Source organism: Condylura cristata, unplaced genomic scaffold (assembly GCF_000260355.1).
Source record: "Condylura cristata isolate star-nosed mole 26May11 unplaced genomic scaffold, ConCri1.0 scaffold00034, whole genome shotgun sequence".
Lineage (NCBI taxonomy): Eukaryota > Metazoa > Chordata > Mammalia > Eulipotyphla > Talpidae > Condylura > Condylura cristata.
Window position 1 is genome coordinate 5,168,971 of NW_004567135.1, and position 13,697 is coordinate 5,182,667.

The window sequence follows — 13,697 nt, forward strand, 5'->3', positions numbered from 1 at the left end:
CTGGACTGCAGTGTGCATTAAGTGAGCACTCTATATACCCAGGGGGCCCTCCCTGGTGGCACAACGGGTTCAAGAGCAGCACTGCCAAGCTATCAACAGCCACTACGGCACCAGTTTGATCCCTGGCCAGGGAGCTGACCACATGGCGCAGCAGACCTCTCCTGACATGCCTGCTGCTCCCCTCAGCAGTGTATTTCAGTCCATCTGCCTGTTCTGCTCCCTACTTGGGTGAATCCTCTCACTGTTTCTGCATCTCTGGCCTGTACCCCAGTTCTGTATGCATAAATAAAAAAATCTTTAAATATATATGTGTATATATGCCTAGCACACTGCCTGGCACATAGTGGGTGCTCAGCAAAGGACAGGGTCACACCTCCCGCCTCCAGGCCTACATCTGTTCTTCAAAGAAGTCTTCTAGAAGGGGCAGAGATCAAAGAATGTCCCAGAGAGTGGGCCCAGATCCTCAGGGCCCTATGGGGGCTGGGACAGAGACACAGTCTAGCCAAGAGCTGGCACACGAGAGGAGCAGACTGAAGTTGAACAGATCCCAGCAGTCGGTGGGACTTGGCAGGGGAGGCAGGACAACAGGGTTCTGGGAGTTTCCATCCAGGGGAAGTCCCAGGTGTGGGAGCAGGGTTGCCAGGGCGGCCCCACCCAGCACCCTGGCCCCAGGGGATGTGGGCACAGGGAAGAAAGTGGGTCAGAGCAGGGCTGGAACTTAACCCCACTGGTCCCATGACCTCTTTGCCAGCTCCGGAGGAGGCCAATTACAAAGAAGCCGGCTCTCTCCTCCCATCCATTCCTTTTCTTTGGAAAGGAAGAACCGTGGTGTTGGGGCAGGAGGCGCTGGAAGCCCAGCAGTGGACAGAGGAGAGCTCACCCCCTGCCCCCTGGGTGGAGGGTCCTTGCAGACAGACTGCTACACCCACCCACACAGTGACTGGCAGACACCAGGGCACTCACCTCACACGCAGGCAGGCAGGCAGGCAGGCAGGCAGGGGGAGGGCAGCCTCCTGCTCCAGGAGCGGGACAGGTCGGGGCTGGACCAGAGCGGGGAGGTGCATGATGGAACAGCTCAGAGGGGAAGACTTCTGTCTGCGAGGCCCGGCAGGAATCCCTCACCCGGGGGGATTTGCCACCAGTGTGGGGCCCTGCTTTCTGCTTAATCTCAGCTCTAAGCCGCTTCCCAGTGTGCGCCTCAGATGCCCTTTCTGGAGGAATGGGGGGAATGGGTGGAATCCACCCGGGACAGGGTTTCTAAGTGCCAGTGCCGCAGGGTCAGGAGATGCTTGCCACCCCTCCCTTCCAGCTTACTGAAGTCTAGGGCGGAAACAGGGGTGGAGGGCCCCTCTTCTTTCTGGGGGAGCAGGATGACTGGGAGCCAGGGCCCTGATTCCAGAATCTCTCCCATACTCTGCTCCCGCCATTACTTATTCCCCCGCTGCTGGCCACTGGCCCCCTCACTTTTCCCCAGAAGCCTTTCCTGATCTCTTTTGACTGGGGTCTTTGACTGAGGCGCTCTTCCCACAGTCCCCTATTCTGCCTCTCCACCCTGGTTATCCCTTTCAATTTTCTGGATACCTGGTCAACATCTACTTGTCCAGTTTGCGAGTGCAGAGACCATACCAGAGTATGCTCAGGGCCTGGCACAGTGCTTGGCATACAGCAGATACTTAACGAAGATGTGCTGAATTAATGAGTGGTGCTCGTTCAGGGAAGAAATTCCTAGAGTTGTTTAGGCTAGTTCTAAAATCCTGTGTTTCAAAATCAAGAAGTTAAAAAAAAAAATCAAGCTCTTATTCTGTGTGGAAATCTGGGCAGCACGGAGGCTGGGAAAGACTGTCCACACAGACTCATTCACCTAGAGAGCCAGCAAGCTGGCAGGCAGCAGAATAGGCCTGGTACAGGGGAGAAAACTGAGCAAGCCCCTGGGGCAGGCACCAGCCACGGGTGTGCAGCACAGGCCTTGGGGGGGGGAGGAGGAAGGGAGAGGAAGGGGGGAGAGGAGGGGAGAGGGGGGAGAGGAGGGGAGGGAAGGGGAAAGGAGGGGAGGGAAGCAAAGGAGACACGTGTTGGACAAAACATGTTTTCATCTCGCTCCCGGGTGCCCAGGTCTCCAGGCCCCATGGCACTTCCATGCCTTAATGACGTCCTCCGGGGCTAGAACCGAGCTCCCCCACCTCCTGCAGACATCTGCCAGCCACCTCGGAGTGTGGCAAAGGCCATTCCCCCAGCATCAGACTAGGCCTGGGGACAGTACTTATTCAGTTTCCTGCCGCTGGTGGGGAGGGGCGGGGTGATCATTGGGGTGGGACAATATAGCAAAGTCAAGGTGAAGTCAGTGTCTGGGTCTTTTTCTTCCACTATGGATCTGTTCTCTTGGTCTTTGTGATGAAGGGGCACGGGAAATCTGGTCCTAGGGTCCCCAAGCTATAATTTCTCCAAGTTGCATTGGTGATAGAGCGGTAACCATATACAGACAAAGCCTGAAATAGGGGTGACCCACGAGAAGGAGCAGTTGAGGGCGTTCTGGCTACCAGTTTCCAAAGTAGGATCCCTTATGGATCCCCGGCTAGACCACTGCAAGCAGGAGAAAAGAACCTGAACCCCAATCTAACTGGGTTGTTCTGTTTGCTCACTACTAGTGCCATGAAGGACCCAGTCTCTGGGTCTTGGGGAGGGGCCTGTGCAGTGAGGCAATACCAAGGGGAGGGATGGGCACTGGGCGGGTCTTCCTGGGCAGCCCCACCTCCCCTCCCCCCAGCTGCTGTGTTGGCTGGGGACTGAGGAGGCCACCAAGGGGAGGAGTCACAGCTACCAAGACTGAGGATGGACACACACCCACCAGAGACAGACAGCGGCAGGCAGACAGACAGACTGAGACGAAAGGAGGGAAAAGACAGATGGAATCCTCACTCTTTCCTGTCCACCCCAAGTGGTTTGCCACCCCCCCATCCCTTTTCGTCCTTCTTTGCTACCCCAGCTGCAGTCTCAGAGCTGGAGCTTTTGGGGGCCATCCCCTGAGGCCCTCAGAGAAGGAAAATGGGACGCTGGGAAGCGTTGAGAGAGGAGATACCCAGCAGGGAGAGCATTATGGGCCTAATGCCTGGTTGTGTGTCAGGATGCCCTGCCAGGGGCCAGGGAGGGCCTCGCCCGCCCGTTCTTGAGGACAGGAGACTCATTCACTGCAAACCAAGTACAGATGTGCTGGAGGGGGCGGGGACTTAGGGTCACATTCACTAACCACAGCTGGGCCCGCCCTCCTTCCACCAGCCACCAGCACCAGGGAAGGAGGGGTTAATTTGGCAGCCTCCTGGCAGAAGCCCTGCCACACTGGCGGGGCGCCATCCCACCCCAGCCTGGACGCCTGGTTCCAGCTCTGACACCAGCTCCTCCCACTCTGCCAGAGCTGCTCCCAGGGTAACCAAGCAAAGTCAACATCAGCCAGGCCACCTGGGGACGGGACCCTGGAGTACCTATTCCCAGCTCTTTCCACCCCTAGAGTGAAAGGGGGGGGCTTGTCTGCACCCCCACTGACGTCGCCTGTTCTCCTGGGGCCAAGGCAGCAAGTCCTCTCTGCCCCCACCCCCAATTTCATCTGACTCTGGCTACCAAAAGCGGCCTTTCCCTGGAGGGGAGACATCTGGCCCCCCGGGTAGCAGCGAGGACAGAGCAAAGCAATTCCAGCTCGGAAAATGTGACGAGACCAGGAGTCCATGTCTCCGGTGCTGGTCACCCTGGGATTGCTGCTGGGGAAGGTCCTTTGGGTGCGTCTCTCCAGCCCAGCCCGGCCCCTAGGACCGCTGGCGCCTCTATCTTCTCACCTCCACCCCTCATCTGGCGCCTCTATCTTCTCATCTCCACCCCTAATCCCTGTGGGCGTGTTGGGGTCTGTGTATTCTAGGACTTCAGAATCTTTTCCCTTCCATCCATTATCAGCAGAACCGAGTCTGACGGCCCGAGCTTCCCGACCTAGGGCTGAGAGCCCGTGGCGATCGAGTGGAAGTTGGGGAATGTTTCCATCAGACACTGACACTGACTGAGCACACGTGCGTGCGCGTGCACGTGCGCGCGCTCCCGCGCGCAGCAGCAACAACATCCGTGGCGCATCTCCCACGTCCACCGGCGGGCGCGCGGGCGGCCGGGCAGGCAGGCGCTGGTTGAGGCAGACACACACCCTGGGCTCGGGCTTTCTCCCTCACACCCAGCCCAGGGCTCCTCCCACTCCCGGCGACGGTGCCTCCAGGTCTCCTCCCCAGCCGCTCCCCTCCCAGCTCCAGCCTAAAGGTGGGGACAACCCCGGAGGCGACTCGAGGCGGAGCGCCCGGAGGTCTTCCAGGCCGCAGCAGCCCCCACGCGCCCCGCTAGTTTAACCAGCCTGCGCCCAGGACCAGGGCCGCGTCTGGGCAGGCCAGACTGACCCGCAGGTGAGGCCGAGCAGTGCAAAGACAGTGACATCTGCGTTGGCAAAGCCCGGCTGGTCACTGCCCCCGGCCCCCGGGGCACGAGGCTGCAGCCCCTTCGCCTAACGTGCGCAGCCCCCCGAGACGGGCCGCCCCGGGCCGCGGCCCGGCCAGAGACTTCGACCGTCCCCGCCGAGGCAGGCAGGGGAAAGTGGCAGAGAGAAAGAGTGGCATCACGGGCCCAGGACACTGACCTCTCCTGCCAGCCGTGCCCGGCCTCCCGAGGATGGAGCCACGGAAACACAACAAAGGGGAGGAGCAGGACCCCGGCGTCCGGGCCGCCCCGCCCCGCCCCCACCCCGCCCCCCAGCCCCAGGGCACCGAGGAGGGAGCCGGGCAGGGGCAGGCGGCAGGGGAGGGAGGAGCGAGGGCGGGAGGGGGAGGAGGGAGCGGGCTGGGAGGGAGATGGGGGGGTGGGGAGGGAGAAAAAGAAAGAAAATATTTTCCGTGTCCCCGCCTGCAGAGTCAGTGTGCGGTTTGGGAGAAAATGTGTCGGATATTTTGGGGCGGTCACGTGGGCGGGCGGGCTCCGAGAGGCCCCGGGACAGTCCCAGCCTAGAGCCCGTGCCCCCCCAGAGCCCCCCATTACCGCGAGCCCCTGACACTGCGGCGCTTCATCCCCTCGACCGCCCGACGCCGGGACCTCGGGGCTCGGCGGCCGCCCTTCCCCCTCCCTCCCCCTCCAGGTGAGTCAGGCGGGGACCGAGTCTCGCCACCGCCGCCGCCCGCGGGCGCGGGGTCCTTCGGGGAGGTGGGCTGGGGCGGGGGCGCTGGGAGCCCGGCCGGCGCCCTCCCGCCGCCGGGGCTGCCCGGGCTGCGCCTGGGCGCCAGGGGCTCCCTGCCCCGTCTTGGGGTCAGTTCTGACGCGAGAGGGGAGATTCTCGACGGGCTGGGGCTGGGCTGGGTCTTACCCACCCTTCATTTCTCCTCTGGCTGCGCTGAGTGGCGGGGAGCGCCTTGGGGGACGCGGCTACTGTCAGCCGGCTTCCAGCCTACCTTTGTGCTTGGCAGGGGAGGGCAGACAGGGCCCCCCAGTGCGCGCAGACCGGGCCCTCCCTGCGCTCTGCCTGGAGAGGCTGAAGGTGGATGTGTGGTCCCAGCTGGTCCAGTTCCTCCTTGCTGGCTGGACTGGCTCAGCTTGGACATCAGCAGGGCAAGGAAGGTCCATAAGCAAGTGGACCTTGGGCCAAGAGTCTGGAGAGACAAGTGGGTGGGACAGGGGTCTTCAAAGTTTCCTTACAGCCAGGACAGCTCAGGACCCCCCCCCCACACACACACCCCAAATACTCCCATCCTCTGGTGTGAGTTTTGGCTAGGACAAGGTGGGGGTTCCTCGGAAAGTATTCTTGAGGGCACCCCAAATGGAACAAAGGACAAGCAGGAGACTTGGGCAGAGACTCAGGAGTCCTAGTCTGGGGCCCTGCTGGGGATGCCTCTGTCTTGGGCAGTCACAGCCCGGCTTCAACCTGACCCAGTGTGTGGGAGTCTCTGCAGGTGGCCACAGGGTATGGCAGTGGTTGGGGAGGAGGGCAGGGGGTTTTGAGGAGGAGTCTAGGGGTCTGTAGGGCAAGAGATGCCGCGACTGTACCCTTCAGGCCCAGGGCCATGGCAGTGCCAGCACTTGGCGGCTGCCCTCACCAGTCCTCCTCAGATGCTGATTGAAGACTACAGGCAACATCCCATGTCCTTGAGGCAAGAAGAGAGAGGACAGGGAAGGGGGCAAGGGGCACAGGGCGGTGAATGGGTGCCTGGAGTCAGGGTATCCAAAATAGACAGACAAACAGACACACACACACACACACACACACACACACACACACACACACACACACCCTGTGGCTTAGAGTAGCTGGTAGCTCACACAGGGCACACCCCCCACCCCCCCACCCCGGCACACCCCCACCTCTGGCTCAGAAAGCCACCTAACTGGCACCTCCAGTTCCCCCTTCTGCCCCACCCTGCCCATGCCCTCCGATGCCCACACACATTCCACTGGCATTGCCTGCCTGCCTGCCTCCTGGGCACTGCCCCTCCCTGGGGCCAGTGGGGTGGAGGCAGGGCACCTGGGGATGAGAGGTGGAGACTCGAGGGTCTGGACTCCCCCAAGGGTGGCAGAAGGCCAGGGAAACCCAGCCCACTGCTGCCTCTGGGGTTCCCTCTGGGGGCCCAGGCTGGAGCAGAGGGTGCCTGGGTTCCCTCCCAGGCTGAGGATGGGGTCATGGAAAAAGGTGGTCGTGTTTATACAGAGGGGAGGGGGGCGGTGGTGGAGAGCAGCCGACAAGAGCAGCTTTGTTCCAGACTCTGGGTCGGGCAGGGCTGCAGGGAGATGCCCCCCCTCATCCGGCAGCCCCTCCATCCATGCCCTCCCCTCAGCTCCACCTCAGCTCCAAGAGAAGCAGCTTTGTAAGGGCCCCTTTCCCCGAGTTGCCTGCTCCCCCTTCCATCTGAGGTGGCATCTTGGAAGAGAGACATGTGCTCTTTCTTCCTCAGGTTCCCCCAAAGAACCCAGGCATCCGGGTTCCCAGATTCGGGCTTTTACTCCCGCGGCATCACGGTCTTCAGTGTCTCCATCTCTCCCCTACCCTGGACTCTGACCCTGACCCTCCCCTCCCAGCCATGGCAGAGAAACCAAGATTCTGAAATGGGATGTGTATCTGGCCCTCCTCTTCGCTCAACCTGGTCCCTTGTCCAAGGCAAGCCAGGAAGAAGGCCACGGAAGGCTGGGATGTCCTTGGCCCATTTACAGCGCCATTCCTCTGAGAGGGCTAGAAGTCTGAGCCCCCCTCTCTGGGATACCCCCTCCGGGGCCTCTCGATTTCCCCCACACCCTGTTGCCATCTGAAGGCAAGAAGCAGAGATACTGACGGTTGGAGCAGCCGGCCTGGTTCTCCTAAGCCAGTCTGGGGAAGATGGTGGGGGGTGGGGGTGGGGGTGAGTAGCTCCTCACCCTTGGCATTGGAGGGGTTAATCCACCTGGAATGTGGCCCAGCCTGTTGAGCTATGGCCTAGGGGCCTCTGGGGCCCCGGACTCCTGGCTCCACCTGGTCTTTACCCCATGAAGACTTCAGGGAACGGGGAAGGAAAAGGAGAGGGACCCTGGGGGTTCTGAGCTCAGGCTTTAGGGCCTGGGGAGACACAGGCTAGGTCTCAGGGTGCTGGGATCTGAGCCGCCAGTGCGGGCTGGGCTGGAGCTGCTTCAGGCTTTGGGGCTAGGTAGAGGGCTGTGATGTGGGGGTCCCAGTTCCTCAACCCTCCTTGATCGGTTACCCTTGAAGTCCTAGGTGGAGAGAGATCAAAGAGAAAGTAAAACATAGCAGGGGTGCAAGACTTAGAGAGTTAGATTCTAGAAGAAAACCCAGATGGAGAAAGATGCAGACACCTAACCCCTCGTCCGTCTGGACCTGCTCAGCCAGTGGTCTCTGGGTTTCAGTCTCTCTGCATCCTTCTCCATCTCAGCTCGTCATGTTTCTGGCTGGCGGAGGAGCAGCCAGGCTGGGGTGACTCTTTCCCTAGCCCCTAACTCCCTAGGAAGATGTGTTCTGCTGGCCCCCAGGAAATCCACCTTCCCCTTGTCGGACACCTGGAGCCCCCGTGGCGAGAGTGTAGGGTTATAAATCTTCCCTCCCTCGTGCTCCCACCTTTGGTTAGAAATTTCAGGGGCCTTGTGAATTTAAGGTGGGAGGTGTAGGGGAGGTTTTGACGGAACAGAGGAGTCAGAGAGGAGCGAAAAGAAGGTGGAAGAACAGTCAGCTGAGGACAAGGCCAGGATCACACATAGCATCATGCCTGGGCACACAAGGGGTTCCATTAACATCTGTGAATCTGAAGAAGGGGAGCGAAGCGAAGTGGGGCAGAATTAGGAGGGGTAACTGGGAGAGGAAGTATTGGGGAAGGGAGAGGGAAATGCTAATTATAAGAGGCACGGAGGAAGGAAGGTACAAAGAGAAATCCTATGAGCCACGCACATGGTATTCAGTATTGCCCTGTTATTAGTCTGAACACTTTATGTGTGTTAAACCATTTCATCCTCCCAACAACCTTATGGGGTGGGCCTTATTTTTATTCCCATTTGACAAGTGAGGAAACTGAGGCACAGAACAATTAAGTAGCACATCCAAGTTCCCACAGCGAGTAAGCTGTGGGCATCAGATCAGGTGAGGTAGCCTGGCTTTCTGGTCTATAACGCAAACCTCTGCACCACAGTCCTCTGGGGGTTGGGGGGGCCCCAAGCCAACAAGAGAGAGAGAGAGATTTGCTTTTTTCAGGGCAAGAGAGTTTGAATCCTGGCTCCACCACTTTCAGCCTGTTGCCTCCTCTGTGAGATGGGAGCATCACTTCTACTTCATAGGGCTGACATCATAGTGTCTCACCCAGCTCGGGCCCCCTGGTCACTTCACTTCTAGCTGAGGAGCCCTCTGCCAGGACCCCGCCATTGTTCACCTGGGAAACTTAGCTCACCTGTCCCTGAGACTTCCTGAGTCTCTGTCAACACCTGCGGCCTCTCCTGCTGTCCACTAGAGGACCCTGGGCAGGCAGTCGCGGCCCCTTCCCCCCTCCCCTGCCAGCGGAGGGCAAGTGCCCACGGCTGGCCCAGGCACCGGGTGGTCACCCTCTCACGCTCCTCTTTCGCTCTTTCTCCCTAGGACTCTTGGAGACTGCGGCCGGCGGTCCAGGCAGGGTGGGCACGGAGCCTCCCAGGCCCGGGCAGTGGGCATGGGCGGGGGCTGTGGCTGAAGGCCTCCCCCGCCCACTGCAGACCCGGGGGGCCTCCCCCTGCCTCACCACTGCGGCCATGGCCACCAATAAGGAGCGACTCTTTGCGGCAGGCGCCCTGGGGCCCGGATCTGGCTACCCGGGGGCCGGCTTCCCCTTTGCCTTCCCAGGAGCTCTCAGGGGGTCTCCACCTTTCGAGATGCTGAGCCCTGGCTTCCGGGGCCTGGGCCAGCCTGACCTTCCCAAGGAGATGGCTTCTCTGTGTGAGTCTCAGGGATCTTGGGGGATGAGGGCAAGCGGGAAAAGGAGGGCATTTGGTGGCTGGATGCTAAAAATAATTTGGCAGCCCAGGTAGGAAGGCACAGAGAGAGCGTGGGTGGTGGTGGTGGAGGGGGCTTGTATGTGGAGCAAATGAAAGAACTTGCAGATGAGGGTCCTGCTTGAGTAGGATGGACGGCGTGTCCGAAATTCGTGGGCCTAAAATGGCCTCCTGTGTAAATCACCTGGCAAATGTGGGCACCTTTGCCCGGCAAGCCAAGGGTGGGTCTGGTGAGTCTGAGACTGCAGCCTGCGTGCAGTGGCAGGAATGGGGGGGTGGGGGTGAGGGGTGGAATGAGGAGGCAGGGGGGGGGGGAGGAGGAGGGGTGGGGACCCAGTCAGCTGCCAGTATGAGGGAGAGGTGAAATCGGTTTGCATTAGGGGAGGTTGCAGAGAGAGGAAAGGAACCCAGTGCAGGTGTCTGCAGATGTGGGGGTCAGGAGATTCTCCACTTGGCTCAGGGGAGGGGGAAAGAGCCACGCAGAAGGTGGCCCTAGCACCGCAAGTCACCTGGGGAGGTGGAAGGGGTGTTCCAGAAGCATCCTCTCCTGGAGCCATGTGGGCTCTGGACTGCTCCCCTCCTTCCAGGCCTGGCATGGTGCCCATGCTGTGCAGATCCCTACTTGTCCCTCAGGCCTGCCCTCCCTGGGCTAAGCCTTTGAGTGCTGACAGCAGGCAAGCAGGGTCCGCTCCTCTTCCCTTTGGGTCCCCTCTCCTCCCGCTAGGTGGCTGTCCCTTCTGGCCAGGCCACTGCAGGCGTGAACAGGAAGGGCGCCCGTGGGCAGGGAGGCTGGTGTTGGGGACACAGTCAGCAGTGAGCTGGCATGGAGAAGGCCTCGTTTGGGAAGAAGAGGAGGTGGTGGAAGGCGAGCCAGAGAGGGGCAATTCCAGAGAGATTCCGGGATATGGAGAGAAAAACACAAAAAGATAAAGATGCGTGCCCTGTCGTGGACGGGCCCTGTCGCGGACGGGGCCCTGTCTTCAGGAGGGGCCCTGGGGAAGCTGTGTCGTGCAGAGGGGTGACCGCAGAGGCTGGCAGCGATGGAGAGGGTGTGCGCATCTAGGGGAGGTGTGAGCACATGGGTGCATGTATGCACACGCGTGTGTGAGCCCCGCGTGCAGCTCGGTGTGTTCCCTCTGCCCTGAGTCTGATCAGACGCGAATGCCGGCGTTACGACAGAGTCGGTGTGAGGAGCGAGGCAGTGTTTAATAGGGTTGCCCACAGTGTGACTGGCTGGTGTCTGGGGGGCCTGCCGGTGGCATGTCTGCAGTCCAACAGGGGTTACTTAGGTGGCACACGGTGAACCCCTGTTTGGAAACCTCCGTGGGCTTCCCCCACCTCATCTGCGTCCCATGAATCAGTCTGAGGGCCCAGGGAGGCGGGAAGGGGCCACCTCTCTGCAGGAGCAGGAACGTCCCTCTCCCTCTTGCTCAGCACCACACGAGGCCAGCCCCTGCGACTTGATTTTCCCAGGTTGTGGGAAAGGCAACAGGGAGAAAGAACGAAGTCGGGAGTGGGGAAGTGCTGGGAGCTGGGAGTGTCTGGACACTCTGAGAGCAAGGTCAGGGTTCAAAGTGAGGTCAAGGGAAGGGCTGGGGTCAGTCCCCAAAGACTGCCCTGAAGGAGGGGGCTGAAAGGAGAAATCCAGGGAGGAGCCAGAACCTGGACAGGTAAGGGGAGGGTGTGGCTGGCGGCTGGGACAGGCCTGGGCAGAGAGCTGGGAGGGGAGGAGGGGGGACTTTGGTCCAGGCTGGTCTCTGAGCTAGCAGGCACCGAGGCCCCTGGTGGCAAACGGGGAGCTGAGGGGAGAGGAGAGAACCCCGAGTCTGGGGAGCAGGGCCTGGGCAGCGAAGCCAGAGGGGAGTGCCCTCCCACTCCCTGCTCTCCCTCCTGACTTGCTGCCCGGGTTTGGCTGGGGCCTGCTAGTGGAGAGGAGCTGCACCCCGCACGGCACGCGAGCGAGCCTGTGTCTTCCTTCAACCTCTCTCATTCCGGCCAGGGCACGAGGGTGTCTGTGACGGAGTCTGGACGTTCTCCCTGTGGCTGACCCCTGGATCCTACTGCTAGGTCTCTGGCACAGGCACCTAGGAAATGCGGTCCTGGGTCCTGGGAGGGCAATGGGGGCCTTGGGGCTTACCAGGGGGAGCAGGCGGGCGGTTCAGAACTGACCATGTGGGGGGGCATGTGCTGCGCAGGCCTGAGTGCCAGGGGAAGTGCACTCTCGGGTGCTCACACACCTTCACGAGTGCCGCAGCATCCCGTGTGGTTCTGCTTATACACTAGTGTGTGGTCGTTTGCCTCGTGGAGACTCCCGGGAACAGCATGTGCCGGGAGGGAGGGGAAACCTTGTCCTTTTCTCCCTCCTGCTTGAGGAGGTATCTGTGGTCCTGAGAAGCTGGTCCAGCTTGTCCTCAGAATTTGGTGACCGCGTCCCAGGGGCACAGGGTGGGACGGTGCCCCTTGAGGCAGACGGAGAAACTGAGGGAGGCTTACACAGCAAGAAGCAGAGCTCTGCGTAAAAGAAACGTCCAGAGAGACTCATCGACCCATGAGATGACTTAGAACTGTGCAGGCCCAAAGGCGCAGACACAGAACCGGGCAGGGGGAGAGGCCAGGGGCGAGCCGGCGGGTCGGGTCGGGTCTGATCTGGTGGCCGCGGGCTGCGGACAGCAGGCGGCAGCAAGGCCTCCTCCAGGAAAGAGCCCCGCGACTGCCTCCTTTCCCCTCCCCTCCCGGTCTCTCCTCAGCCCCGGCTCCAGCTCCAGGCTGACACAAACGGGGCTTTGATTGCAACAGGAAACCTCTCTGGCGGGGGGAGCCGGGCAAGCCGCCGCCGCTGGGGCCCAGGCTGCACCCCCTCTCCTGGCCCCCTACCCGGCCCCAGCCCCCATCCTGCCAGGGCTCCTTCCATCCCGCCTCGTGCTGTTCTCCCTTCAGCACCTTCACGCTTCCCGTCCCACCATCCCACCGCTTCTTTTGGGTCCCCTCCTCCTGCGCCCTCCCAGTGCCCTTCAGGTGGACTCCGCCAGGTCGGGACTTACCCCTGGGCGGGGCTCACTCCGCTTTGAAATGCCCCCTCTTCAGTTTTTTTGAGGGAAGGATTTGGAAGAAAAAAGAATTTAGCATGAGGAATTCCAGCCAGTTATCCTCAAGCTCCATCCAGAAGGTGGCAAGAGGTGGGGGATGGAGGGGTGCGGGCTCAGCCATCCCTTCCCCCATAGTCCCTTGGTGGCCAACCTCATCCTCGCCAGGGTGGCATAGACCAGGGGTGACTGGCCAGACTGAGTGCAAGTGGGTTCCTCCGTGGGGGTGGGGCAAAGCTCTCCTTGCCTGTGGGGCCATCCCTTTGTGGGGCTCTAACGGGAGGGGTATGCTATGGTGGTGGGGATCCTAGGGAAGGGGGTGAGTCAGGCAGCAGCCCCCCCTCATACTCCCACCAGGCTGGTGGAGAACATCTGGTTCCCATGAAATGCTAGAAGGCTAATGGGTCTAATTGCTGCAATAAGGGCTGGGGGGACTTTGGGGAAAAGAGGGGGCACTAGATTCCCCCATCCTTTTACCTTCTAGTCAAGATTGTACTGTCTAGAATGGGGGGTTGGGGTTGATGGGCAGGCTGGGCCTTACACCCTAATATCTGGTCCCTTGTAAGGCCTCTTGTAATGCTTGGGAAGCACACAGATGGGGTAATGAAGAGTGGGGTGCATCTGGTGAAGAGAAAGGGGGGCTACTGAGGACTCATGACTTCCTGGAGCCCTCCCCCTACTCCTTCTGTGCCCCCTCCCAACCCCCTCTCTGTGGCCTGGCCACTTCTGGTTCTAATTACCAACCAGGCAGGCCCGACTTAATTGGGACCTTTCAGATTTGGAGGAGGAGGGGAGGGGGGCGACTGATAGCCTGAGTTCACTAATCAGGGCACTTTTCCTTCGTTTTAGGGGTACTCTCCATTTTGCCCTTAATTGACTTTTTGCTACTGGTCAGATTCTGATTCAAAAATCTACCACTTTTTTTTTTTTTTGGCGGGGGAGGGAATGACCGGATTCAGAAATGGGGTGTTAGAGGGTGGGGGCAAGGGCCGAGAGCTCACGCTGGGCTGCCGAGAGCATGGCATTCTCTCCTCCGCCGGGCTTCGAGCCCCCCAGCCGGCCCTGCCACTCCGCGCCGCCCCCCATCCGCGAGGCCGGCCTCCCTTCGCGGCCCTGCCC

General features: G+C 60.8%; 1 protein-coding gene across 1 annotated transcript in view; it reads left to right on the forward strand.

The window, feature by feature from the left end:
* Window positions 1-4,926: 4,926 nt before the first annotated feature.
* The window catches only part of RARG (retinoic acid receptor, gamma), a 19,496-nt gene continuing 10,725 nt past the window's right edge, over window positions 4,927-13,697 (forward strand). Inside the window, exons 1-2 of the mRNA XM_012732412.1 lie at window positions 4,927-5,149; window positions 9,107-9,439. Of these exons, the coding sequence (XP_012587866.1) occupies window positions 9,256-9,439 (184 nt within the window). The 5' untranslated portion in view covers window positions 4,927-5,149; window positions 9,107-9,255. The remainder of the gene's footprint in view (window positions 5,150-9,106; window positions 9,440-13,697) is intronic.